Source organism: Drosophila pseudoobscura, chromosome 2, assembly GCF_009870125.1.
Source record: "Drosophila pseudoobscura strain MV-25-SWS-2005 chromosome 2, UCI_Dpse_MV25, whole genome shotgun sequence".
In the NCBI taxonomy this organism is placed as follows: Eukaryota; Metazoa; Arthropoda; class Insecta; order Diptera; family Drosophilidae; genus Drosophila; species Drosophila pseudoobscura.
Genome location: NC_046679.1, coordinates 1504836 through 1531291, shown reverse-complemented (window position 1 = coordinate 1531291; position 26456 = coordinate 1504836). Strand labels below are relative to the sequence as shown.

The 26456-nt window shown below is 42.1% G+C and overlaps 6 protein-coding genes and 1 long non-coding RNA gene across 11 annotated transcripts; 3 read left to right on the top strand and 4 right to left on the bottom strand.

The window, feature by feature from the left end:
• The first annotated feature begins 2169 nt into the window (after positions 1-2169).
• Chchd3 (Coiled-coil-helix-coiled-coil-helix domain containing 3) lies at positions 2170-3271 on the top strand. Its single transcript, XM_001357542.5, has 3 exons — positions 2170-2240; positions 2328-2502; positions 2636-3271. The coding sequence occupies exons 2-3, from the start codon at positions 2376-2378 to the stop codon at positions 3136-3138; spliced, it is 630 nt and encodes a 209-aa protein (XP_001357579.3). The 5' UTR covers positions 2170-2240; positions 2328-2375; the 3' UTR covers positions 3139-3271.
• Positions 3272-3375: 104 nt separating this feature from the next.
• Alp4 (Alkaline phosphatase 4) lies at positions 3376-7124 on the bottom strand. The gene is made up of 3 exons (XM_001357543.4): positions 6714-7124; positions 4945-5186; positions 3376-4871 (listed from the first exon to the last, which is right to left on the bottom strand). The coding sequence occupies exons 1-3, from the start codon at positions 6892-6894 to the stop codon at positions 3492-3494; spliced, it is 1803 nt and encodes a 600-aa protein (XP_001357580.2). The 5' UTR covers positions 6895-7124; the 3' UTR covers positions 3376-3491.
• Positions 7125-8398: 1274 nt separating this feature from the next.
• CanA1 (Calcineurin A1) lies at positions 8399-17488 on the bottom strand. Of its 5 annotated transcripts, none has more exons than XM_033385869.1 (13): positions 16509-16674; positions 15615-16000; positions 14062-14393; positions 13896-14007; positions 13568-13713; positions 13278-13495; positions 13116-13209; positions 12729-12854; positions 12584-12665; positions 12199-12273; positions 11850-11934; positions 11682-11779; positions 8399-8979 (listed from the first exon to the last, which is right to left on the bottom strand). In XM_033385869.1, the coding sequence occupies exons 2-13, from the start codon at positions 15802-15804 to the stop codon at positions 8636-8638; spliced, it is 1902 nt and encodes a 633-aa protein (XP_033241760.1). In that variant the 5' UTR covers positions 15805-16000; positions 16509-16674; the 3' UTR covers positions 8399-8635. The 5 variants fall into 5 exon arrangements, 4 of the variants coding, with proteins under 4 accessions (XP_033241760.1, XP_002136886.2, XP_015038832.2 ...); XM_002136850.3 differs by having other exon boundaries at positions 15615-15934; XM_033385870.1 differs by lacking the exon at positions 8399-8979 and adding an exon at positions 11070-11360 and having other exon boundaries at positions 15615-16691.
• LOC6896672 (uncharacterized) lies at positions 9784-10572 on the top strand. The gene is made up of 4 exons (XM_033376399.1): positions 9784-9795; positions 9864-10055; positions 10112-10279; positions 10340-10572. The coding sequence occupies exons 1-4, from the start codon at positions 9784-9786 to the stop codon at positions 10493-10495; spliced, it is 528 nt and encodes a 175-aa protein (XP_033232290.1). The 3' UTR covers positions 10496-10572.
• Positions 17489-17756: 268 nt separating the features above from the next.
• Positions 17757-21724, top strand: LOC117185649 (uncharacterized). The gene is made up of 3 exons (XR_004471118.1): positions 17757-18719; positions 20919-21084; positions 21140-21724. It is a non-coding gene; the product is annotated as an uncharacterized lncRNA (long non-coding RNA).
• A 680-nt stretch (positions 21725-22404) lies between these two features.
• Positions 22405-24183, bottom strand: LOC6896675 (uncharacterized). Its single transcript, XM_033377089.1, has 6 exons — positions 24148-24183; positions 23987-24073; positions 23695-23862; positions 22855-22995; positions 22617-22763; positions 22405-22560 (listed from the first exon to the last, which is right to left on the bottom strand). The coding sequence occupies exons 1-6, from the start codon at positions 24181-24183 to the stop codon at positions 22405-22407; spliced, it is 735 nt and encodes a 244-aa protein (XP_033232980.1).
• A 139-nt stretch (positions 24184-24322) lies between these two features.
• LOC13036386 (uncharacterized) lies at positions 24323-26456 on the bottom strand. Its single transcript, XM_033377088.1, has 5 exons — positions 26295-26456; positions 25628-25726; positions 24851-25006; positions 24634-24801; positions 24323-24579 (listed from the first exon to the last, which is right to left on the bottom strand). Exons 1-5 carry the CDS (start codon positions 26454-26456, stop codon positions 24424-24426), a joined length of 741 nt encoding a protein of 246 aa, XP_033232979.1. The 3' UTR covers positions 24323-24423.

Here is a 26456-nt window from a genome sequence, read left to right as displayed (position 1 = left end):
AATTATTAACTGAAGGGTAATCGTAAAATAAACAATAAGTAAGGCAATGAAAATCAATGGAAAGGCAATTGCAAATCATATGAGATACCAGTCACACCATTAAATGCCATTTAAGTGTATGTATTTGAAAGAAATCCACAAACGAACGACAAAACCAAGCTAAAACATAAATAAAATCGTACGATTTTCAACAAAAATAAAAAAACATTTGATTTCATTTATATTGAATCTTCTTTACGCTGGCGCGCTTAAATAATACGCGTATCGCACAAAAATATCGAAACCGTGCACTGCACATGCAAATGCAATCAAAAGTCCGCAGGGAATCGATAGTGAATTTGTCCTCTTAAAAAATGATGAGGTTCTTTAGTTTATTAAAAACACATAAAAAAAATGATGTTGGCATGGCTAAATCTTCCATATAGCTGATATTCGACGGAAGATCAAAATTGAGGGAATAGTCGTATTTGTTGAATCGGTAATGGCCCGGTTGACAGCATTTAAATCCTTGTCGCTCTCATTCAAAAAAGTTAGATTTGGCGCGCGCCACTCGGTATATTTTTCAAGTGAGACCGTATATACTGTAGAAACTGGTTTTCGCCGCGCTCCCATGTGGTGTTTTTTAGTGCTAAATGGTATTTTTGTCATCTATTAATTTAATTTTCAATGCTATATAGAAATCCAATAAATGCAAGTATTTCGAATAGGCCAATCATGTATGAAATTGATTCATCAGTCGTACAAAATTGAGTGGGCATGGCTAAATGTTCTATATAGATAGTATTATTCAACGGAACAAAGAATTGGTCGTTTTTTGAATCGAATTTGAATTCGCCGCAGTTCGCTTTAGCAACAATGAGTCCCATTCCATACACAATGTTGCGGCAACATTTACTTGAAAACCGTGTTTTAGTCAAAATACAATAAAAGCAACCTAAAAACTAACCAATTGTGTAGAAAATTGATTCATTAATCGTATTAAATAATGTGGGCATAGATAAAGGCCCGGTTGACAACATTTAAATCCTTGTCGCTCACATTCAAAAAAGTTCGATTTGGCGCGCACCACTCGGTATATTTTTCAAATGAGACCGTATATTTCGGTGCTGTTCCGAGGGTCATACTGTAGAAATACTGGTTTTCGCCGCGCTCCCGTGGTATTTTTGTCAATTTCATCAATCTATTAATTTAATTTTCAATGTTATATAGAAATCCAATAAATGCAAGTATTTGGAATAGACCAATCATGTATAGAATTGATTCATCAATCGTACAAAATTGAGTGGGCATGGCTAAATGTTTCATATAGATAGTATTATTCAACGGAACAAAGAATATGAGGAATTGGTCGTTTTTTTTAATTCGCCGCAGTTCGCCGCATTTTGCCCCAATTCGCTTTAGCAACAATGAGTCTCATTCCATACACAAATGTTGCGCATTCCATACACAAAAGTTGCGGCAACATTCACTTGAAAACCGTTTTTTGGTCAAAATGAAATACATAAAGGTAATTAAAAGAAGCAATCTTGTAGAAAATGCATTTATCTATGGGATAAAGCCAAGTGGGCAAATCTATATAGCTTGAAATATAGGCAATACCCGATTCGCCGCAGTTTCGCTATTGCAACAATGAGTCTCACTCCATACACAAACATGTTGCTAGTTCCATGCACACATACCCTGGGGGAAATGGATGTTATAGAATTGTGAATACGTTTGTCTTCCAAGGCTCAGTAGGTATCAGGATCGAGATAAATATATACAAGATACTAATAATGTACTTGAATATATCTAAAGAATATCAATTACAGAAAAAGTCTTAATAAATCACATTTCATCTTCATATAAAATTAACGAAATAGGGTGAACAAAGGCCTATACTAGGGCTTTAGCGACTGTTTTTCTTGTTGAACCATTTTGTTTAACCCTTTTTTACAATAAATACAATAAAAGCAAGGATTAAAAACTATCCAATTGTGTAGAAAATTGATTCATCAATGGGCTAAAATTATGTGGGCATGGCTAAAAGTTCTATATAGCTAGTAATATTCGACGGAATATCAAAAACGAGGAATATGTAAAATAGAAATGAATTCGTCAGTATATTTACGGTATATTTTGAAAATGAGGCCGTATGTCTCGGTATATTTCTGAGGGTCGGACCGTATATATCGATAAATCCGCGGTCACACTGGTCTCAAACGGTCACACGGGCACCGCATATTTTTTGACGAAAAAAGGTTTAAAAACAGTTTAAATAGGCAATTTGGTTGTTAACCCAGCGTCAAATACACACTGTTCTGACTGGTAATCTATAATCCTTGCAGGGTTTGCTCCGTTGAAGACTAGAAACCGCCAGAACAGACATCCTCACGATGGGAGCCAGGCAATCACAGTCGCGCGAACCACGTTCGGTCTCAATGGAGAACCCGACTCCTGCGGGCGTCATCGACATATCCGATGATGTGGTCAAGCGCCTCAAGGCTGGCATCTCACAGCAGGGTAAAGTACTAGGCTCTAAAGATTTCCCCAACGGGTTTACAATTGCGTTCCCCGAGTGTTATGCAACAATGCTCGAAATAGGGGTTTCTTTAACTAAAACATGATTTTCCACTAATTTGCAATATTCCTACAGCTCGCCAGCAAGCAGCCGTTGCGGAGGAGTCCAAACCGGCAGCCAAAGCCCCCTCCGTGCCCGCAGCAGTCCTGCCAGCGCCCGCGTCCGCGGTTAGGGCTCCCTCCTCCATTTACGTGCAGGGCGGTGGACAAACCATCAGCGCCGCGGATGTGCAGCGCCAGATGAACCAGGAGCTGAAACAGAACGACGAGATCTGGCGCCAGCGCCTCATCAATCTGGAGGAGAACCTGAAGAAGACCAACACCATCCTCGAGTCGGAGTACGCCAATGCCGTGGAGAACGTGCACAAGCGATTCGTCAGCACTGCCGCCGCGCAAAAGCTGCCGCCCTGCCAGGATTTGAAGGCGCAGCTGCTGGCCTGCTACCGCGCCCATCCCGGTGAGACGCTGCAGTGCATGGACGAGGTGGCCCAGTTTCGGCAGTGCGTCGACCTGCATCGCATCAAGAAGTTGGATGATGAGCCGGAGGCGCCCAAGGCGCAAGCTGCCAAAGCGGGATAGAAAGACGGTTCGAATTCGTATGTTGAGTTGATTATTTGTTGGCGGCCTTGCGAGACTTCTGTAAACTGCAAAGACTTGGGCGAGAAAGTGTATTTTGTGAAGAAATAAATAAGTAAAGTAATTTAACAGAATACGACGGCAGCTATCGTCGATAGAAATATCGATAGTATGTATATCGAATTCAAAACTGCCGCTTGGGCGCTATCAGTGTTTTCATTACATATTAAAACGCAATTGTTTATATTTAAGTGTTTAATATGTGGTCATTTCAGACACTTCCGCATCGTCTCCTTCCGCTTGTACTACTGTTAACTACACAATCCATAAAAACTAATCCATAAACTACAATACATTTACAGTTGGCGTCCCCGCAGGAAAGCAGCTGAGGCGGCAGCCAAAATTGGAAGAATGGCCGCTCGCAAAACGTTGTCAGCGCTGCCGCTGCTGCTGCTGTTGATCGGCTTGTTCTCTTCGCGATCCTCACAGGAGTCGTCAAAGTCCTTGGCCGGACCAATGCAGCCGGCATAGCTCATCACGTACGCCACATAGTTCTGTTCGAAGACGCCGCGAACCAGGCTGGAGCCGGGCCCAGAGGCGAACACGGCCACATCCTCGCCGCCGTGAGTTTCGTCCTTGCGCGGCACGGACGCCAGGTGGCGGTAGGTGGGGGCCTGGCGCTCCTCCTCGGTGTAGAGCTTGAGGGGCATCCACATGTTGGAGCTGTTCGCGGGCCGCGATTCGTTGGCCAAATGATCGTAGTAGCCGGGCCCGTTGGCATAGGAGATGGTCTCGTAGACCATGGGATCGGCCTTCTCGTGTAGGTTCGATGCGCCCAGGATGTCGTTGCCGCGCAGCGCATAGCCGTTGAAGGTGACGGCATGCGAGTGGTCCGCCGTGACCACGATGAGCGTCTCGTCGGAATCGGTCATGTTGAGAGCCGCCTGGATGGCCAGATCGAACTCGTACACCTCGTGCAGAGCCGCCCGAGCGTAGTTCATGTGGTGGCCCTGATCGATGCGCCCGCCCTCGACGAGGAGCACAAATCCAGGTGAATCGTCGCCTCGTTCCAGAACCCGTAGAGCCGTCTCCGTCATCTCCTGCAGCGACGGTTCGCCCACCTCCCGGGCAATCGAGTAGGTGATGTGATTGTTCCTAAACAGGCCCATCAGGTGATCCACGTTCTTCGCATCCACAGCCAGCAGATCGTCCCGATTGTGTACCAGTGCTGCTGGCACTTTGTCCATGGAATGGTGCGCCAACCACTCGGCTGGAAGATTGCGCTGATCCCTTCGACTGCAGATCGTTTCGGTGGGGCCCTCGAATTTGGTCCGCTTCACCTCGGTGGCGTTCAGGATGCCCATGGGCGACATGCCACCGCCCAGGATTACATTGAATCTGTTGCCTGGGGCATTCTCCACCAGCTGGCGGGCAATGTCCACATGGATGCCCACCGATTCGGCCGGCACCTCCGTTTCGCACTCCCAGTCGCGATCGTAAATGTGGGCGTAGGTGGCCGCAGGCGTGGCATGCGTTATCCTCGTTGTGGTCACGATTCCCGTGCGCTTGCCTTCCTTCTGGGCCCACTCCATGATAGTCTCAATCCGGCCCAGCTTGGCATCCACCTTGGAGCGAGTGGCATCCACGCCAATGGCTCCGTAGTGCGTCTTGATTCCGGTAAACAGTGCCGTGGCCGTGCCTGCCGAGTCCGGTACCTGTTTGTCCACGTTGTATGTCTGTCGGAGAAACGAAATGAGATGAGTATGCTGTGTGGTGTATGGTGTTCGAAATCATTCTGTAACTTCATACCTTGGCCATTCCAGTATTGGGAAAGTTGTCAAAGGAGAGCGTCTCCTCCTCGCCATGGCCGTGCTTCAGGTACTGGCCCTTGTAGATGCGTCCCGCACTGATCGTCGACACGCCCATGCCATCGCCAATGAAGATTATGATGTTCCGGGCCTTCTTCGCGTACGAGTGCTCCTCGGCCCGCTTGGCCTGCTCGATGGTCTTCTCCAGCTGCTTCAAGCCCACACTGCGCCAGAATTCAGCATCTGTAAGCGGGAATTGTAGTGGCAATTCGTTGGATAGGATAGGTCCCAACCCAGTCACGTAGTGGCGTAGACGTCGCCTCTTAATTGCTCGCGTCTAGTGGGACTTTCTGCACTAGTATATTCGCGTACGACTAATTATCTAGATTTATTTTAGTGTCTGAAATGCATCTACAAGTCAGTTGTGGTTCCCCCGCTATTTATATTATAATTTATTCACTCTCATCCTACTAAATGCACATTGTACATATATCTCGGAATTAGTTACTGGGATATCCCTAATGTCATTTCTATTTGTTTCGACTCTGTTTTAATTTACTATATGACATGTTTAGGGTCTTAAATTATATTCTCCATAGTATCTATACTACAGAATGTGGATTTTTCTACTTGAATGCATTGCGTTTAGTACATCCCCGTCTAGACATATTGCTGGACTGTCAGTCTGTAAATATTGGTATTTATTCTATTGTATGCCGCAGATAAACTATAAAGTAGATTATTTTCTAAGTATCATACTATCAATAATGCTTATCGAGGGAGTATGATCTTTACAAAATCAAGAATTGTGGAGGAATATCGAAGCCCCAATCAGCGTAAAACGCATTCCATAGACCCTTCTTGAGAGCAACCTACTCCACAAGTTGCCAAAAAACAACTCAAGAATCCCCCCACTATTTTTGATGATTCAATTCCTTTGCATTGCAGAAAGAAAAGGGGGAAAAGAGTTTTTTGTGTGCGCATTGAATACGAATCCAAATCACTTTCCGATACTCGTAAATCATTTGCATTTCCTTTGCACTTTTTGGATTGCCCATTAGCTGATTCAGTCCGGATCATGACTATCGTCGGCTTGCGATAATTAATATTCAATTGAGGTAGTAATTATGACCTCGACTTTGAGGCAGGTTACAGTTAAGCTTCATTACTTGACTGCCAATTGGGACTGACAATGAAATTAAAAGTTCATGATGTTTTTTTGGAAGAAACTATGGATTAATTCTATCGTTTGATCTCTCTAGCTCTGCTTATGATGGGGTTTATACGGAAAATTGAGTATACAGCTTATAGGATTATAGGTCTGTTGTTAGCTGGGGCTTGTCTGCCAGCAAATTGTAAAAAAATAATAATAGAAAAGCTTAAAGCTGTTCTAAAAGAATTAGTAATGCTCGGTGCTCCACCTGATTATATTGTTACATTATAAAGCAATTTTAAACACAAACACTTTTTTCTTTATGGATAATTACTAAGCGTTTTATGGTTATTGCGGTTATTGAATGAAAATGGTGCAGCAGTTTGCCAAACCTTCAATTGGTCCTAGAATAAAAGCAACGTCTAAAGTGCTTGTTGCATAAGTGAACTGGGGGGAACGGGTGAACGGTTCAAGTTCAACTAATGGGAATTATTTCACGTACTTTAAGTACTTTAAGCTTGCGGCTGAGGGCTGGCTTCTTCAGTGCGCGTTCTGCACGTGCCGGCAGTTAGGGAATGTCACAAATTGAAAAGAGAACGTCGCAATAGCGGACTTACCTTCCGGCTCCAGTTTCTCCAGCGGTGGCTGCTGCTGGGCGTCCAGGTTGAACTCTGGCCCAATGTCACTGCCGGCGCTGAGGGTCTGGATCAGGGGCGGTGGCTGGAGGGTGGCCGTCCAGCTTCCTGGGATCAGGCCACCGCACCACACGACAAAAGCAACGAACTGAAGGCAATGCATTCTGGATTTGCACAAGACGCACAAGATTGAAATACTATTCGGGCAATTTAGATGGTCTTGTTGTAGAGGGTGTAGAGGCTTTTGTTCCGATTCCTATTTATATCACAGCTCAGCTTGAGGCGCAGATTCGTTCAACAGGCCATCGGAGTGGATGTGAAATGCGCGAAACAGTGGTTTTCTGTGGCCCAGAGCCCGCGTCTCGTGTGGATCTCCAATTAGCGACTAACACCGCAACAAGCCCCCATCGCCGTTATATGGCAAACGAGCAGCCGAGCAGCCGAGACACGAAGCAACCCCCATTCGGGTTCCCGTTTGGTTCTATTAAAATTACAGCTCCACGAGACGATAAATCCATAAAAACGTGCAAAGCAAAGCCCAGGGCCCAGGGCCCCCGCCATAAGCTTTTATAGACGTTTAAACGATCGCGATGTTTGCTTGGGGCTTGGAGATTTCTTTCGCCATTTCCCCCGTGAGATTCATGTGTCAATGCGCTGATTTACAGTAGATGCTGCACGTGAAGCGACTGCCGTGGATCGTGCGGCTGTTCCGGCTGTTTTGGCTGCTATCTCTTGTGGTCGTGGGCTGCAGATGAATTCTGTGATGGTTCTGATGCCGTTGTTTGTCTTAATCAGAAGTGATAAAAGAGACGGCTATTTTTTTCCTTTAATACCCTCGGTATCTCGTATCATCGGAACACATTGCGTATGCGTGTTGTTTGCATTTGTGACTGCTTTTTGGGGCAAACATTCGAAAGAGTTTATCTGGCGTTTTGCTTCTCCGAGCGACCTCTCAATGCCACTTGTTTATCACCCACTTGACGTGATCTTTCCCCCTTCCTCTGTCCGTATTACATGATCTACCGGGGAACACAATGGGTCTAATCTAGAGCTGGGGCCAGCCTATTGTCATTGATTTGTGGGTGCTGCTCTAGTTAAACGTGTTGTAGATCTGTCTGAGATCACTGGTATTGCCGAGCGACAGAGATCAGTAGGATCGAAATACAAAATCTTACACCAGATACCATAGATCCCACAGATACCTGGTTCCCTGGTGAATGCCCCCACATTTCGATACGAATTGAGGGCTGTCCCAGCTGCCATTGACATTTGTTCATCCCGAACTGCTCTCATAATCACCTCATCCCATTGTAAATCTTTATCTAACCTCTAATCTATCCATGTTTATCTCTATCCGTATGAATATCTGCCGCTGTCTGCTTGCGCATGTTGCCAGCCCGAGAAGTCGAAATAAAAGACGGGGGGGGAATCTTCCACGCCAAGTGACGCTCGGCAGTGAATGATTCGCTTTTGGACCTGTTCTACTACTGTTTGCATTTGGTTGATTATTATTACAATGTTCTCCGCCCCCTGTCTCTTGGGCCTCGTGATGGTCTGTTACGCCTGAGTAGAGCGAGTGGGGCAGTGGGTCTGTGGGACTAATGACAGGCACAGCTGCAGTTGCCCCCTTCGGAGGGCACACGTTCTGTGTGGCAAACAAACGATAATTTTGTTGGGCTATTTGCTGCCATTTTTATTGAACTATTTTTCATGTCACGTATAAATTTTTGCTAATATTTCAGTTACAGGATTATGGTAGGAGAGATTCGTCTCGTTTGAGGGCCTCAGATGACTAGAATTCTGGTATAAAAGTGGTGGCTAACAAAAGTAGATCTAGATAACAGATAAATTTAAGCAGAAATCATAATTTTCAGGCGAGCAGGAACCTCTCCTCTCTATCTGCACTATGAGAACTTCTTGGAGGTAAACCCGGCCCGAACATTGCTGGTTGTGGCCGACTTCACGGTGCTCCTGCTGCTGCTGCTGCTGCTCGTCTTGGTCACGGTTGTGGTGGCATTACTGCTGCTGCTGCTGTTGCTGTTGCTGTTCTTTGTCGTTGTATTGTTGTTATTATTGTTATTATTAGTGTTGTTGTTGCTGGTACTGGTAGTGCTGACTGTCGTGATGCTGCTGCTGCTGGCACTCATCACCAGAGGCCGACGTGGCGGCATCCGTTCATTGACCGCATCCAGGCCCTTGGCCTCGGCGAACGAGTGGATGTGTGAAGCTGCGGTCAGTCCTTGGAGAGCTGTACAGAAAGTGCAAGTAAAAGTTTAATAGATAAATAACAATAAAAGTCGTAATAATCAAAATAAATATGTATGGATTACGAGACAGCTATCTATAGCCCATAGGGGCACACCTATTGGTTGTGTTACAATCAAATGTGACATGTGTCATAGGTAAATGCCGCTATGTATCAACGTCTTAGTGGCTACAAGCCATTCCTTTATAATTCCACAGTGGATATATGTAAGCTCTTGAAAAATCCTCGGGCGAACCCTGTGGCCACTTACTTCTTTGGTCTCTTCAGTAGCCACGTAAATTTTAATCATCCCTGTCCCTTTGACCTAAATATGCTACATAAATATGTCTCGATAGATTTGTACTCATTAGGTGCTCCGTTTTAGCATGATCTTGTTTCGGATAAGCTTCCCATCGATTTTATAAATGATAAATTTTCAGTCTGTTACGAGACTGGGAGCATCGGTTTGCAGAAAACTATTTTGTTTTTGGTTTCTTGGGACCGATTTTTGTTCAATTTTTGTGTTGGCCACACAACTATGAGCAAAAGCAATACATTCCAAATGAGCAACAAGTATTTGGTGAAAACTAGGAACACTGAGCGATTGATCGGAGCACTCATGGCTTTTAATTATTTAACAATTTCGATGGTTTCCACTGATGGTTACAGCCATGAAATATATCTAATTGAAAGCCACATTAGGTACCAGATAAAATGATGTTAATAGATTTTTAAACATATTTCGCGTTAATATTCCATTGCAACTTTTATAGAGCTCAGTTCTCGTCAGTCCACCAATATTCTAGGATGTACAACTGGGTAAACTTTCTCGTTTGGGGTTGTGTGTTTTTCTACTCCATCGCTGAGGTATCTAGACATCCATATAGCATAAGGATTTCACTTCTATTGTAACCTGCTTTAAGATTTCATCAAAATTTGAGTTTACAAACCTCAAGTGCACCGCTTTGGATAGAAAGTTTGCCGATTTCGAATACTGCCATCTGAGGTCGGTCAATCGTACCTACAAGTACATGTCCGTGAAGGTCAATCTATTTAAAACTCCCATCACCAAAATCAAGGTATGTTCAGAATACTGGAATATAAGATCCGTGCACGTTCCACGCTGACATTTCAGGTAAATGGAGCCCTGTTCAAGCGATTCAGCGGCTACAGACCGTTCATGTACAATGTGACCATAGATGCCTGCAGATTCCTGAACAACACAGAGTCCAACCCCGTCGCCGGATACTTATATAATTTCTTTAATAAGTACTCCAATATGAACCATACATGCCCCTACGATGTGAGTGAATTTCTTTGCTCTGTAAACTTTTATAATTTCAAATTTCATCTTTGTGTCCAGCACGATCTTCAGGTTGAAAAGCTTCCCATCGAGTTTGTTAATTACCAGACTACAAAAGTTCTACCTTTTCCAGAGGGGGATTATCTGTTAGAACTGCATTGGTATGCCTACGACATCAACCGAGCTGTGGTGAAAGTCTATGGCACCCTTTCTTGAATGAAACATTTGATTAGTGGAAAAATACATAAACTCTACGTTTTCCCAGGGTATTCAGCATTGAGTCTACTTATTTCCATTCTCCCCTAATTGATGGGCACAAATGTTAAGAGCATCATTTGGAATGAAATGCTCAATTAGTTGCCATAATCGTTGGATTTTATTCTGGCAATTATCGACATTTTTTAGCAGCTCTTAAAACGCAGTCGGAACGATCACTTTCGATTGGTTCATTGACGTTTTAAGATGTGCGGAAGGAGTAGATTTGTAGTTCAACTAATTGTGATCCTGTATACAGCCATGGAAGTGTGTTCAAAGTTTGAGTTTACGAACATTCAATGCACTTCTCTAGATAAAGAGTTTGACGATATCGAATATTGCTATATTAAGTCGGTGAATCGGAGCTACAAGTACATTTCCATTAAAGTGAAATTGTTTAAGACTCCCGTTACCAAAGTCAAGGTAGTCAGAGAATCAAACCAATCAATCCAATTTCTGGACTAAAGATTATTTTCCTATATATTTAAGGTTAATGCCGCCTTATACCAGCGACTAAATGGCTATAAGCCATTCCTTTATAATATCACTCTCGATGCTTGCAAGTTCTTAAGAAACACAGACAGAAATCCGGTGGCCAAGTATATTTACGAGCTGTTCAATGGTCACTCCAACATGAACCATACATGCCCCTTCGATGTACGTATAGGTGGAATTTGTATCCCTTTCTCTCATTTTATTCAACTCTTCTTCGGTTGCAGCACGACATTATTTTGGAAAAGCTTCCCAGCAACTTTCTCAATACAAGGCTTACAGATGTTTTGCCTTTTCCTGAGGCCGATTACCTCTTGGAGACCCACTGGTATGCCTACAACGTAAACAGAGCCGTGATCAAAGTATATGGCACTCTTTCTTAAAAGATTTTCAATTGATTGAGTGTAGCCTAGATTCTAAGTATCGAAACAGATGGATATACTAAGAAATATATGAGTCATCTCAGAAGTTGCTTCGATCTATAGAAATTTGACAAATGAATAAAGTAATTATCGATGAGAGCTGCTTTAAATTAAGCTTTAAAATTCCATATAACTGACAGAACTTCAATGATGATTAGCAGAAATACTGAGCAAATCTAATTCACATTTCAGATTGGTACGCCGAGATTGGTACTAATTACTCCCGCACTTACCCTCCTTCAGGGAATCCTTTCCTCCAGACAACGCACCCACTGGCAAGGCGCCCGTGGGCGTCAGACCCTTCAGCTTAATCACGCTCTCGGATTCCTCTCTGCAAAGTTATTGGAGCGGGAAAATCTTTGGGGAAAATAACATTTAAGAGGGAGCTCGTATGTGCTCACCTGAGAATCGAGAAGACGCGCGACATCTTGCCAATGGCCCGAATTTTATTCCGAATTATCTCTTTGCGCAGCGCCGACATGGAAGCTGCGAATTGAGGGCTCAATTAGTCTGAAACTCTCTGGCTCTTGTGGGGAATGTAATGGGAAGCAGAAGCAGCGTTAAAGCTCGCGCTAAAGCTGATCAAAGCAGTGCAAAGCTCTCACTAAGCTTTTCTATCTTTCGGCTGCTGCGGCGGCGGCGAGGGCGGCGATGGCGGCGGTGGTGCCTCGGGCTCTACCCCCGGCTTAGGCCTTGGCAATGGCAGTGCTGCTGTCTTTGGCATTGGCCTGCGCTTGGCACGGAGCTTACCTGGCTTACTGGGCGGATTATTGTTATTGGTATTATTCGCGCTCGCCGGCACCAGTACAATTTTCTTGCGCAGCTCTTTTTTTTGTCGAGAAGGTGTTTTGTTTGTTGTTTTGAGGTGTTTTTGAGTGGAAAGTCGGTTGTTGGTTGGTTGTTTTTGTGTACACACAACATTTATATAGTATTAGGGAAGGTGGTTTCGAGTAGTAGATTGCAGTTGACGCATTTTGTTTTGGGTTTTTGAAAATATTTTTAATATAAGATTAGTTTGTAATTCCAGTGTACGAGTATTTCTGTTCTTGCCCACAATACAACTAAAGCACTACGACATTTACGACACCCTCTAGGTATATTAGATCCCCTGCCAGAAGCCCCGCCCGCCACTTACCTTCCTCCAGCTCGTCATCGGGTCCGGCCACCAGCTCATCGTCCGAACAGATGTTGAGGATATTCACCAGCATCTCGGTTACCTATTTATAGTGGCGAAATTTGGTTAGCTTTTAAGCCAAAAGTGTAATGGAATTTGGACTCACCTTCTCGCCCACGAAGGGCAGTGACCATGTGAAGACATCCATGAAGTTGGGCAGCCAGTAGGGATGGGGGGAGCAGTTGAACTGCCGAATGTTCATCACGTTGTTCTCGTACTTGAGCACAGCTGCCTTTTGTCAAATGCGAGTGTTTGGGGTTGACAAAATGAGAGCGTTACGAGACCAGAGACCAGAGACGAGAGACCGAAGAGAATAGAGAAGATATTACGAACGCGGCGCGAATGAAACTCGCACCAGCTCGCAATGCAGCCAAAAAAAAAGATTTCGTTATTTAAAAATAGCAACAATAACACCAACTAACAACCAACTAAACGAATAAACAATTTAAGTTGGAGAAGAAGAAGGAGAAGGAGGGGAAGAGAGGGATCTTACCTTGTTGTTGTAAACATCCAAATAGTTGGGGGCGGAGAAGATGGTGATGAGTGAGGGGAAGCCAGTTACCTGATTCTTCCGATACATGCGATAGCTATATTTGATAAGGGTGTACAAAATAAATATAGAAAGATGCCGCAAGGATACGGTACCAGAGCATACCCCGCATCCTGGGCCTCGTGTGCTCTCACTATGGACAGCAGGTTGTTCTTCTGCAGGAACTCACAGCAGGCCATATAGCTGAAGAAGTAGGAACAGCCTCGCACGGAGTTGTGCGAGAAGAACTCGGTCGTTTTCTCGTTGCCAAAGTCCTCCAGGGGATCGGACCACAGCAGATCGCACATGGGTCCATAGGCCGGTGGTTCCCTGAATCGATTTAGCTGCAAAAACACACAACAGACCGATATAAATGCTGTAAAGATTTCAGCAGGTTCTAATTTACGAGCATTTACCGTCTTGATATCGTCGAGTGTGAAAATCTCTGGCGACAGACCGCCGTGGATGCACAGAAACTGCTGGTTGAGCAGGGCGGCCAGCGGCAGGCAGTCGAACGCTTCCATGCAGGCCTCGTAAATACTTTCCGAATACTTGATGATGCCTTCAAATAGAATAATGCCAGAGTCACAAATAAAGAAAGATTTATGCACTTGTTGTAGCTTTTAAAAACCCATTAAATGCCAAAGAAAACATCCTCGGATCCGTAGAAAAGGCTTGTGATGTAATGGAAGATGCAATGCTACTACAATATCCACTATAAATAAGAGTTAAATTTCAGCTCACATTCCTGCTTGAAGGTGAAGTATTCCGTGAGGTGGCGGCACTCGTGGTTGCCTCGCAGGAGCGACAGTGTGGCGGGGTAGGTTATCTTCAAGGACCACAGATACAGAACGCACTGGAAGATATGGAATACATTTCAGATTCATTTTGAAGCCATAACGCGACGCACCTCTATGCTGAAGTATCCCCTGTCCACGTAGTCGCCCAGGAACAGATATCTGGTCGTGGCTGGGGGTCCGCCAACCTCGAATAGTTTGACCAAATCGAAGAACTGTCCGTGAATGTCGCCACAGACGGTGATGGGGGCCTCCACGTCAATCATGTTCTTCTCCTCGCGCAGCAGGTTGGCGCCCTCTTCGATGATGCGCAGGGCCACCGACTCCTCGACGCGGCCCTCGAGCAGGAAGTGCTTGCGCAGTACATCGAAATTGGGTTTGCCCGTCTTCTCGTCGTCGTAGACCTCGGACATGGTGAGCTTGTGTGTGGGCGGCAGCGGGACATCTGCGGCGAGAAGGCAAATGCATATGCAAATGCATTGATTTGATAGTTTTGTAATAAACATTGCACTGGTCTGGTCGAACAGAGCTGTCTGATCTCGATGTGGGTTAACGAGCCGCTGCAACTTATCGCCAATATTTCGGTTTTGGCCGCTTTTCTCTTGCCGGATTTATGAGCCCCGCCAAAAACGAAATCGGGTAAAAAAAAATAGTACCACCAGATGCAGGCAGGCAGATCGGGAGAGATCGGCAGGCACATGTATTTCATACGCTAATTACAAAATTTTGAATGAGTGAATATAAAAGTCGAAAAATTGATTGGCACACACAAAAACAAACAACACACACACACACACGCACACCCTTGCTTGCGCCATTTTTAATTGTCATAATTTGGGGAAAATGTTGAAATTTTGACGCAATGGCCAATAAAATGCCAATGTGTTGCAGTTGTTTGTTGTTTCTTATGGGTGCTCGAGGATGATTAAAATTATTCTTATTTCTCCCATTAAATGAGAACAAAGACGAACCGCCTTTTCCGGAAATGAATTCAGCACAGAAGCATATCATTTGCAAACTATTAAATTAACTGCCGAGAAATGTGGAGAATGAGATTTTAAAAAATGAGACATTTAAACTATCACGTTACATAGTAAAAAAGTATAAAAGAGTTTCTTCTTTCTGCTAAAAATTGCATGCAAAAGGAAATATCCCGTATGATTTTGTACTTTGTGAAATGGTACCGAATTGGTTTCTCTTTGCCTCGAAATAAATAGAAAAAAACTTAATTTGATTTTAATTAATGCATTCAATACATCAGAGTTCCATTGAAGCATGATCTTCTGTCTGTATATGTAGATATCATAATTAAAGAGAGATTCGTGTGGGGTCGAATGCATGATTGAGACTTGTCTGTTTATATACAGATATATGTACAGTGAAATGGCTTGGGAATAAATAATTATCCCTTACAAAAGCAGTTGAGAGAATTTTCAGGGGAAAAGGTTTCTCTATAAAGGATATTAAAATGGAATTACTTTGAATTGGTGATGATAGAACATCATCTTTGTCTTGGGAATCTACACCCACGGTAGAAGTATTTTAGTACCACCAAGGGAGATATTAATCTATCAGAAATGATCGAGGGGACTTTCACCCGAGTTCCAATTTATGAAATTCAGACAAATAGAAATTAAAATCAATTAATATATGTATCACAATTTACCATCCACCATTCGCTCCCTGGTTTTTGAGTACTGCATTTTCTGTTTGCTTCCTCCATTTGGTGGGGCTGCTGCTGTCGATGTAGTGGTTGTCTTTGAGGAGCTTGTCGAGGACTTTGTAGACTTTTCCGCGGTGGAACTTTTGCTCAGCGACGATTTTCTCGTCACCGAACTTCGCGCAGAGGCGGACATGATTGTTGAATATTTGAATTTATTTATTTTCCGTTTTGTTTTTTAGTCTTTTATTAATTCTTTATGTGTTTTCACTGCTACTTTTTCTGTTTTGCTGTTCTGTTGATTCAGTTTTTGCAATCTTTTTTGCCTGATATAAATTTTTACGAGTTGAGTTTTTGTTGGGGGTAAGCAGAAGCTGAAGCTAAAAGTGTTACTAGCACAAGAATTTTCGAATATTATACGGCAAATCGCTGGCCCAGCGTCGCTTTATGGAAACAGACGACGGACACACTCGCCCAAGAAAAACACACAAATATATTTAGGCAATAAATAAAATTTGTTGTTATATTGTATGGATGTGGACTTTCATATGCATATCTATATTTTTAGCCAGGCAATGGCAGGCATCCCATCTATAGAGACGGACAACTCGTAGTAGTATCTTGTATTTCGCGCACACGAAATAAATGTTGAACAATTAATATTTAAATATCGGGCAATTATTCAGCTACGTATTAACTTTTCGTGTTTTCATCACTTATTTCTTGGCAGAAGGGCAGCACTTGAGCTCAATTGAGACGGAAAATTGCTCGACACTTTGTGCTAATTAGCCACAAAAACAAACGCGCACCGAAATAGCCATACAAGAATGGAAATATAAATAGAAATAGAAATAATCGTAAAATCAAAGAATCAACGAAGATGGAGGAGCGACGACACACATAGATCACTTTGGTCACACTTTGCTGCAGCCTAATCCTTGGGGGCTTTTCTGGCCTTAGTGTTGTATGGTGTATGCTCGGATCGGAACGGGACTGCGACTAGGGCACCACGCAACGCATTTCCCAAGTTGGCGCGCCGCAATTTTCCTCGAAACTGAGCGAAAATTTTCGCGAAACCAAATCAAAGACACAGATCGAAAGCCCGAAGACGATCGGCAGAAATCGGGGCGCTCTCTCAGCCTCTCACTGTCTCTCAAGCTACGCCCTTGACGCGCTCTTTCCCTCTCTCGCTCTCTCTGTCTCTGTCTCTTTCTCTGTCGTGATCATTCGTGATCATTCCTGATCGTTTGCAGGCGCATTCGTGATCGTTCGTAATTGTTGCGTAGGGTTCTGGTCTCCGCTCTGGCTGTATATCCGACTATTTTTATTGGGTTAATGTCACACACGCACTCGTTAAAAAATTGAAAGAAAGATAGAGAGAGAGAGAAATTACTGTGATGTGGAAAAGAGAGGGGGCTGTTGCCCTTCTTCGACTGTTGCTCCCTCTGCGGTTCCACTGACCTTCATAAACATTAACACATCTGCCTTTGCTCCCCCATTCACGGTCTCGATCTCGTTCTCATTCCCATTCTCATCTCCATCCCATTCCCATTTCCACATCCGCTCTCAATGCTTTTCAACTTGACCGTGAGACGCATTTCGTTGTCCGCTTGTCCGTGATATTGATTGTGTGTGTGCGTATGGGTGTATAGTCATAGGTGTATGGGTAGTGTTTGCTAGAAATTGGGCGCCAATAGGTGGGTGTCGCTATAATTATAGTCTTGACTTTGTGCGCGCCTCGTGCAAAAATATATATGCGTTCTACCATCAATCGGGTACATCTGCAGTGGTCTGCAGGTGGGGGATACTTCAATGTTCGACTCGTACTTTCTTGGGTCTATGGTTGAGTCTCTGGAGGAGCAATCACTGAATTTTCACTCTCATTTCTCGTGGTTCGTACTTTTAATAAAGTTGTGATATATTTTGACTCACGAATTTAAGCGATGCCCTTTTACCCTTTAATTAAGTATTATGACACTTTCTGACGACGCTTGACCTTCGGATGCTTCGCTTCCTCAGTATTAACATTGAATAAAAAGTAATTAGTGTATTCCGAGTCCTCCATGCCCTCCCCATCCAGTGGGGGAACCAATTTCATGCATCTTTTATGCGGAGCGTGGCAATATTTTAATAACAATCTGTGTGTACCCATACCGATTCATAGCGATGCCATGCCCGTGCGGTCTGTGTGTTTGTTTTGTCAATGTTTTTTGTCGTGATGGTCAATTGATATGTATGCCGACTGGCGGACCGAATCGCAATATAGTGGGGTAGTGGCGGGCACACTCAGTTCTGGGAAGGATGTCGCCCGTCGTGGAATCAATCTCGACCAATGCCAGAGTGCAGTCGCAGCTGGCGAAATGCGCATCGATTCGAGTACTCATAGCAGTCATAGCACTCGGAGCAACCGATTTGGCAGAGAGTGGAATACATTTTTTACTTCGACGCCCACACAGGGACCAGACAGAGAGAGAAAGAGCGAGACAAAGGCCAGTCACACGACTAGAAAGAAGCACTTTCCGGTGCTAACCAGACGATGATGTGGGGCGGTGGGAGCGATTTGCATTCTAGTGGCGACTTTTTGGCAAATGCGCTGACAGCTCGGCCCAGTCCAGACCCCTGTCCTGCCGCTCTGCTCTGATTCTTCAGTCAGCGATGGCTATATACAATATACATACATACATATATGTACATATGCACCTCTCGATATGTGCTAAGTTTTATGGGTGAATATATCGCTGGCATCGTACGAGTACGGGTATTTTAAGTGCAATTAAGAGGCAGAAAGGGATCGGATCGGATCGGATCTGACTTGCTAGCCAGACGCAGGAGATTAATCGAGAGACACTCGGAATTGATAGTGCCATATACTCGTAGTAGTGCCTCTAGACTAAACACATCCAATCTAATTGCATGTATTTCAGTGTCGTGTGTGTTGGGGTGTGCCTCCTCCTCCTCCGCCTCCGCCCCCGCCTCATCCTACTCCTACCCGAAGAGATTTGCTTGAATAATTCGCCAGTCAGGTTGAGTCAAGTTGTTGGCATATCAGCGCTGACACTTTGAACACTCGTTTCGTCATGTCGGCATGTCACAAAGTCTTCTATCTGTGCAGTATGTATATTTTTGAAAGTGCGAAAATAGCCAAATACTTTTACCCCAACACACATCTGAAGAGCACGCGTAGTGGTCGAGTATTTTTAAAACAATGCTTTTTTATGCTCGGACGGACGCTGATTCAGTTGTTATAAACAAAACGCCAAAGAAAAAGATAATATTGACACGTAAAAAAAACATTTCATTCATTGTTTGAGATTTGTTCTTTGCTCTTCCGATGTGTGGTTGTTTTGGCTTCTGGATCACTGCCTCTCTATCTCTTTGTGGCCGCTGTCTAAACAATTCATTTGAATTATGTATGGGGCTATGGCTGAGAGATGGTCAATTTGTTGGCTATAACAAAATAAGAAATTAAATTTATTATCAGGCACTTCCGTTCTTTTAGAGTTTTCCTATCATTAAGTAAATTTAATAAATTTTATTTCCTACGATACCCATAAATATGCCTTCATTATCTTATCCACCAGATATAGTGAAAGCTTAGGCTCGAAAAGCTCAGCAGGTACAGCCACCGCTAAACAGCTTTACGTTCGGCATACCCTGCACTTGGAGAGTAAATGGGTGTGTATGGGTATGACGATGAAGATCCCACAGCTCCAGGGACACCCTGTGACATCCACATTCTTTGTGGTGGGCACGAAAAAATCCACCAACACTGGTCATAATCGGATGATCGTAGCACCTACATATTATAATATCTTCAGAAAGATCAATGAGGTACTCCATAGAAGTACTGCCATACCTTTTTGACTTATTTTTGATTGATTTCTCGAATAGTAGATATCTTCTAGTTGAGACTGGTAACTATCGTACCAATGTTACTCGTTTTTCTTTTTACCCTATTGTTCATGTCTGCGGCTGCCATTTTACAAATTGATAAACTTTGCAGTTATCATTGTTTATGTATCTTTTTTGGCCCTAGTCATCAGCCCTCTGGACCCTCTTTTAACCTCCGAAACCCGCCCACTCTTTACTCTTTGTTTTCTCGTTGCCAAACATTTTGCGAGCCAAACTTTTTTGTTGGATTGCTTTCCTCACATTTGTTTGCTTGGGATTGCCAACAACAGAAGGAGCTCACAAAAAACAAAGCCAAAACTTCAAATATAGATAGAAAAAGGCAGCACAAATTTTTATTGAATTGATTTATTGACTTACTTATTAAGGCACTCAACGCTCATAGATAACGCACATGGGAACCTTTTTCCCCGAATATCCTTTGTTTTCCCCAGCCGTTCACTGACGGACCCAAAATAAATATTTAGTTTTCATTTATACAATTTTCCCATACCACGTTTTATCCGTACATTTTTCTCCTTGTTTGGGGCCAGTTTTGTGTTTAACTTTCTTTTGGGTTAAAAGCAGGGCTATACAAAAATTGTTAAGGGAAGAATATCATGGAAAAGGGTCCTAAAAGAGCCCCGACGTATACCTGTGCCCTCGCTCAAGTCACGATAAATGCAACAAAAACGTATCATTGCTCCAGTCAGAACAGAACTCAGAAATTATATTGAACTGTCATTATACATTTAACTTAGATTAATTGAAAAGTAATTGATTAATTCGAGTACTACCAGACCTTGACCGGTGTGCAGTTCAAATGGTAGACAACTTTCCCATATCCGTGTTTCAAAAATATATAAGCCACATATTTTCCTTCAGAAAAGTTTATTGAGTAACTCCCAAAGAGTGCCATACACTTTGACAACAGATCGGCGGATACCATAAGCAAACCAGTTGATTTCGAAAAGGTCATTCCCACACGAAAAGGGGAAGCTATCTGATAGCTAAAAAGATTGACAAAAATTCAAACAAAACTTTTTTCCATAAATAATAATCTCAAATATTTCATATCAGTATGTATGTAGGATGATTCATTATTCCAGTGTCAAACCAACGATCACCATGTGCCGAACCAGAAAATTCAGATTAGCTTCCATCTCGAATCGTCGATGCAACAATAATGACTAAACTTTATTAAAACTCCAATATGATGTCCCATCATCAATAATTGAAAGCCCCTTTTAAAAATAGCTTAACATTCCGTAAAGCAAATGCTTTATGATATATGTATATTACATCATCAAAAATCACATTTAACAAAAAAATAAAGTCTATCAAAGCTCAGAAAAAGTTTAGCACATATGTATACCCTTTCACCAATTTTTTTTACTAAAATATTTACGTCTTACATTCAAGAAAGCAGACCATATAACTTGATCACAGCAAGAAGAGATCCGGAACGAAGCCAACGTACTTCCAATAGATATTGGCCCTCAGGAAAGGGCAGAATTTGCGTAAATCGGTGATTGATAAAATCAACAGGAAGCTTCTCCAAAACGAGGTCATGCTGCAAAAAAATAAGGTAGTTATCCCTAATTATTCGGTACTGAAGTAACCTTTGTTCACTTACATTGTAGGGACATGAGTGGTTCACACTGGAGTAACTCATAAATGATTCATAGAAAAATTTCACAACAGGACTGGATTTGGGATTGGCAATAAATTTGCATGCATTGAAGGTCATATTGTAAAGAAAGGGCTTGTATCCATTCAATCGCTTTGATAATACCATGTTAATCTGTAATAATGAAGTGAATGATAATTAAAAGAGCATTTTGATGGTTATCTTGACATATCTACACACTTCCATGGCTCTAATGGGAAGTTGATAAACCTTAAATTTTCCCGAAAAGTATTTATAAGTCCGGTTTACAGATTTCAGAAAGCAATAGTCGAACTTCCCGAACTTCGGATCCAACGCAGTGCAGTTGACATTTGTAAACTCAAACCGGGAATGGATCTGGAAGTTGATTTAATAATTATATGTGAATTGTATTGTGTTTACACGCTGTGCAATCCTTACTTCTATAAAAAAATGTAGGATCACAACGATCAGAATCAGGGAGCTTATCTTATGGGCCATCCTGTATTTTCGACGATGCAAAGAACACTGTTTGCTCCATAGAAATTTTGTATTAACTCTTAATAAATCACTTAGTATGTAAATGTGCAAGGAAAATTCAATCGAACACTTTAAAATAGATTAAAATATTGAATGGTTTAGTATGGTATGAAATCGTTTAGAAACACATTTGTCCAATAAACAGGCAATACATTAGAAATGGCCGCAGTATTGTGATCTATTTCTGTGTAAATGCACTTCAGGAACAGGTTCCAATCTGGATTCGTGGATACAATCTGGCTCATGTTTGAATTTGAGCCCATGACAATGGTGTCCGGAGCGGAATATTAAATATTTGTTCCGTACAGGAATGCGAGACGAATAAAGGTAGCGGACGTAAAAGTTGGATGTACTTGTTGGCGTTGTCTGCCATGTTTTTTGTGAAAGTCGATTACGTATCGGAACACTTGTCTCCGTCACATTTATAGTTGTCGATTTCGTTGTTCTCGTGCCTCTTTTTGTTGTGATACACGGAATTTCGACATACTCCCACGCCTATTTTCGTTATCTTGTTAGATTCGTTCGTCTGTCCTTTCTGCTCTACTATTTTGTATGTTTCTTTCTTTATACGTTTGTTATGTCAACAAGGGATATTTGGATAGTGGTCATACATGATGGGGTGGAGTTCAACCATAATCACAACACGTAACACAACATTTTTATACATTATTCATTATTCAATGATTCTTTATTTATCTATATGTATGTACATACATATATTCATGAAAGGGTGCCATATATTCTAACCACAGCGAAACGAGATCCCGAACGAAACCAATGGGCCTCACAGAGATAATCGCCCTCGGGAAAGGGCAGAACCTTTGTTAGTCGGTAATTGATAAAGTCAACAGGAAGCTTATCCACTATAATGTCATGCTGCAAAGAGTTAAGAGGTTCAATTTAAATAATACAATTTGGAAGGTCACCCTTACATTGTAGGGACATGAGTGGTTCATGTTAGAGAAGGTCATAACCGATTCATAGAAGAATTTCACCACGGGGTTGGACTTGGTATTGGCAAAGAATTTACACGCATTGATGGTAATGTTGTACAGGAAAGGCTTATATCCGTTGAATCTCTTCATTAGCACAAAATTTACCTGAAATTATTATCCCAATGATAATTACGAGGAACTACTGCTGCGGCTTACATACTCCTAGAGTTTTAACCGGAAGTTGATAAAGTTTAAATTTCGCGGATAAATATTTATAGGTCCGATTCACCGACTTCAGGTAGATGTAGTCGCACTCTCCGAATTTCCTATCCAGCGTGGTGCAGTCGGCATTCGTAAACTCAAACCGGGAATGGCTCTAGAAGTGGCCATTATTTGTATATGAGATTTCACTATTAGGGTCCTTACTTTCAGAACTAAGTGTAGAACCACAAGGATCAGAATTACAGAACTCTTCTTGTGGTCCATCTTGCGTTGTCGACGCTCCACACAAGACTGTATGCTATTCACGTTCTAATTCATCATCTAACAACCTAAAATCCATTATCAATTGTACACTTTAAAATAGATTAATAAACTGAACGGATGTCTAATTTATTTCAATAGCTTTCATCATGACATCACATTATACAATAAAAAAAAAACAATCATTTTGAACAACCATTAGTATTGTCGTTCCATCCGTCATTAAAGAAAGGGTGACGTATATTTTGAAAATCATTAATGGTAATATTGTAAAGAAAGGAGTTATAACCATGGAATCGCTTTAAAAACGAAATATTAACCTGCTCATTTTTTATTTTGTACACACATTACACATAATAAATAAATAATATATATTCATGAAAGGGTGCCATATATTTTGACCACAGCAAAAAGAGATCCCGAACGAAACCAGTGGGCCTGAAAAAGATAATCACCCTCGGGAAACGGTAAAACATTTGTCAGTCGGTGGTTTATAAAATCAACAGGAAGCTTCTCCAATATAATGTCATGCTGCAGAGAGTAAAGTGAATCAATTTAAAAGATGAAATTCCGAAGGTAACCCTTCACTTACATTGTAGGGACATGAGTGGTTCATGTTAGAGAAGGTCATAACCGATTCATAGAAAAATTTCACCACGGGGCTGGACTTGGTATTGGCAAAGAATTTACACGCATTGATGGTAATGTTGTACAGAAATGGCTTATATCCGTTGAATCTCTTCATTAGCACAAGATTTGCCTGAAATTATTATCCCAATGAGAATTACGAAGAACTACTGCTGCGGCTTACATACCCCTAGAGTTTTAACCGGAAGTTGATAAAGTTTAAATTTCGCGGATAAATATTTATAGGTCCGATTCACCGACTTCAGGAAGATGTAGTCGCACTCCCCGAATTTCCTATCCACCGTGGTGCAGTTGGCATTCGTAAACTCAAACCGGGAATGGATCTAGAAGTTGACATCATTTATATATGAGATTTCAATATTAGCGCCCTTACTTTCATAGCTAAGTGTAGAGTCACAACGATCAAAATTAGATTACTCTTCTTATAGCCCATCCTGTAATGTCGACGCTCCACACTACACTGTATGTTCCATAAAAATTGGCATTCAATTTAATACAGCACCTAACAGCCTGAAATCTATTATCAATTGTACACTTTAAAACAGATTATAATACTGAGTGGATGGATTTAGTTTAATTTTTCTCATGTCGTATCAAATCGCTTAAAATCACATTAAACAACACAGAATTAATCATTTCGAACAAGCATCGGTTTTTTAATTCTGTCCGTCATTCAAGAAAGTGTGGCATATAACTTTCCAAATGCAAGATAAGTTCCGGAACGAATCCAACGTACTTCAACGAGATATTGCCCTTCGGGAAATGGAAGAATTTCCGTCATTCGGTGGTTAACAAAGTCGATAGGAAGCTTTTCCATAATGATGTCATGCTGCAAAGAACAAACTAAGGGCTGCTGGTTCTGGAGAGTGCACTTTCCACTTACATTGAGGGGACATGTGTGGTTTATATTCGAGTAGGCCGTAAACGATTCATAAAAGAACTTGATCACACGATTGGAGTTGTTATTGGCAAAGAATTTGCAGGCATCAAAGGTGACATTGTAAAGGAAGGGCTTATAGCCATTGTATCGCTTCCACAACGAAAAATTTACCTGCACGATAATGTAAGGTAAATATTGTTTATTGAACATTTCAACATACCTTCATGGAGCTAATAGGAAGCTCATAAACTTTAAATTTTGCGGAGAAGTATTTGTAGGTGCGATTCACTGACTTCAGGTAGCAGTACTCGAACTCCCCGAATTTACTATCCAATGAAGTGCAGTTGACGTTCGTAAATTCAATGCTGGAATAAGTCTATAGGCTTTCATCATTTGATTATGATATCTGAATATGACAGCAGGTTTACCATACATTCAGAACTAAATGTAGGATCACAACGATGAGAATCAGAAAACTCTTTTTATTGTCCATACTGTAGTGTCGACACTCCGAAGAATAATGTATTTATGTTCCATGAAAATAGCTGCAAGACTTTTAATAAACATACAATAATTTAAAATAGATTACAATACTGAATGGATGGCTAGTTTAGTTAAGTTTTTCTCATGACTTATCAAATCGTTTAAAATGACATTAAACAATACAAAAATCAATCATTTCGAACAACCATCAGTATTTTTATTCAATGCTTCAACGAGATGCAATTTTTCCCTTCGGGAAATGGACGAATTTTCGTCACTCGGGGATTAACAAAGTCGGTTCTGGAGAACGCATTTACCACTACATACATTGTAAGGACATGTGTGGGTTACACTGGAGTATGATGCAATGAGAGAATCGCCCTCGGGAAAGGGCCTAACCTGTGTCGATCGGTGATTGACATAGTCGTTTGGGAGCTTATCTAAAATGACGTCGTGCTGCCATTAGGCAATGAGGCTTCAGATATCAGTTCTGCAGAGTGCACATTCCACTTACATTGTAAGGACAGGACTGGTTCATATTCGAGGTTTCAAAAAAGAATTTGGCCACACGGCTGGCCGACTTCGTATAGCAGTAATCGAATTCGGTGTCTTTCTGTCAACGGAAGTATATGTAGTTGATGCTCGAAAACTCAAGCCGGAATGGATATGAAAGAGGACTGCCTTATTCCATTAAAGTAGGTGTCCTGCTCTCCTTACTTCCAAGTCTAAGTGTAGGATCACCATGAACTGAATCACAGATTTTCTCGTAGCATCCATCGTGTAGTGTCATAATCCATTGACCACAATGATAACACTAAAATGAACTAAAGTGCTCCATAATGTGTTCCATCGTTTATAATCGCATTTGTCAAAATGAAGTCATTGAATTTACACAAATTAGCTCTAGTCTTTCGGCAATTACTTTATTGTTCCAACCAAATGAGAACAAAAAAAACATATGTACTCGTAATTATCGTAGGGAGAAATATATTTTGGCCGTGGCGCTACGATTTCCAAATCGAATCCAGTGCATTTCGACGAGGTAGTCGCCATTAGGAAATGGCAGAAGTGCCGATAGTCGAGGTTCGAGAAAGTCGTATGGGAGCACTATCATAAGGTCATGCTAAAAAGAGTTTGGCATTCGAAGCACTCCTAGTTTAAAGGTCAAGACTTCTACTCACATTGTAGGGACATGAATGGTTCAGATTGGAGTAGGTCGAGAGCATTTCCATGAAGAAATTAGACACAGGATTCCTGGTGGATCTGTCCAGGACTTTGCAACCTTCGAAGGTGAAATTATAGAGGACCGCCTTCGAGTCATGGTATTGCTTGAAGAGTGCCAT

Bases quoted from the DNA above. Each gene is read 5' to 3' on its own strand.
- LOC6896672 (XM_033376399.1), top strand. The intron at 10,056-10,111 runs GTATGTTCAGAA...CTGACATTTCAG, and splicing joins CTCCCATCACCAAAATCAAG to GTAAATGGAGCCCTGTTCAA. The intron at 10,280-10,339 runs GTGAGTGAATTT...CTTTGTGTCCAG, and splicing joins ACCATACATGCCCCTACGAT to CACGATCTTCAGGTTGAAAA.
- CanA1 (XM_033385869.1), bottom strand. From the start codon at position 15,804: ATGTCCGCCTCTGCGCGAAGTTCGGTGACGAGAAAATCGTCGCTGAGC. The intron at 13,714-13,895 runs GTGAGCTGAAAT...TTCTATTTGAAG, and splicing joins CTTCACCTTCAAGCAGGAAT to GCATCATCAAGTATTCGGAA. The intron at 13,496-13,567 runs GTAAATGCTCGT...GTGTTTTTGCAG, and splicing joins CACTCGACGATATCAAGACG to CTAAATCGATTCAGGGAACC.
- Chchd3 (XM_001357542.5), top strand. From the start codon at position 2,376: ATGGGAGCCAGGCAATCACAGTCGCGCGAACCACGTTCGGTCTCAATG. The intron at 2,503-2,635 runs GTAAAGTACTAG...ATATTCCTACAG, and splicing joins GGCTGGCATCTCACAGCAGG to CTCGCCAGCAAGCAGCCGTT.
- LOC13036386 (XM_033377088.1), bottom strand. From the start codon at position 26,456: ATGGCACTCTTCAAGCAATACCATGACTCGAAGGCGGTCCTCTATAAT. The intron at 25,727-26,294 runs GTGAGTAGAAGT...TTCCGTTGACAG, and splicing joins ACCATTCATGTCCCTACAAT to AAAGACACCGAATTCGATTA. The intron at 24,580-24,633 runs GTAAGTGGAAAG...TGTTCTTTGCAG, and splicing joins ACCACACATGTCCCCTCAAT to CATGACATCATTATGGAAAA.
- Alp4 (XM_001357543.4), bottom strand. From the start codon at position 6,894: ATGCATTGCCTTCAGTTCGTTGCTTTTGTCGTGTGGTGCGGTGGCCTG. The intron at 5,187-6,713 runs GTAAGTCCGCTA...TCCCGCTTACAG, and splicing joins GGAGAAACTGGAGCCGGAAG to ATGCTGAATTCTGGCGCAGT. The intron at 4,872-4,944 runs GTATGAAGTTAC...TTTCTCCGACAG, and splicing joins CCAATACTGGAATGGCCAAG to ACATACAACGTGGACAAACA.
- LOC6896675 (XM_033377089.1), bottom strand. From the start codon at position 24,183: ATGGGCTATAAGAAGAGTAATCTAATTTTGATCGTT. The intron at 24,074-24,147 runs GTGACTCTACAC...GTCAACTTCTAG, and splicing joins GTAATCTAATTTTGATCGTT to ATCCATTCCCGGTTTGAGTT. The intron at 23,863-23,986 runs GTGAATCGGACC...TAATAATTTCAG, and splicing joins ACTACATCTTCCTGAAGTCG to GCAAATCTTGTGCTAATGAA.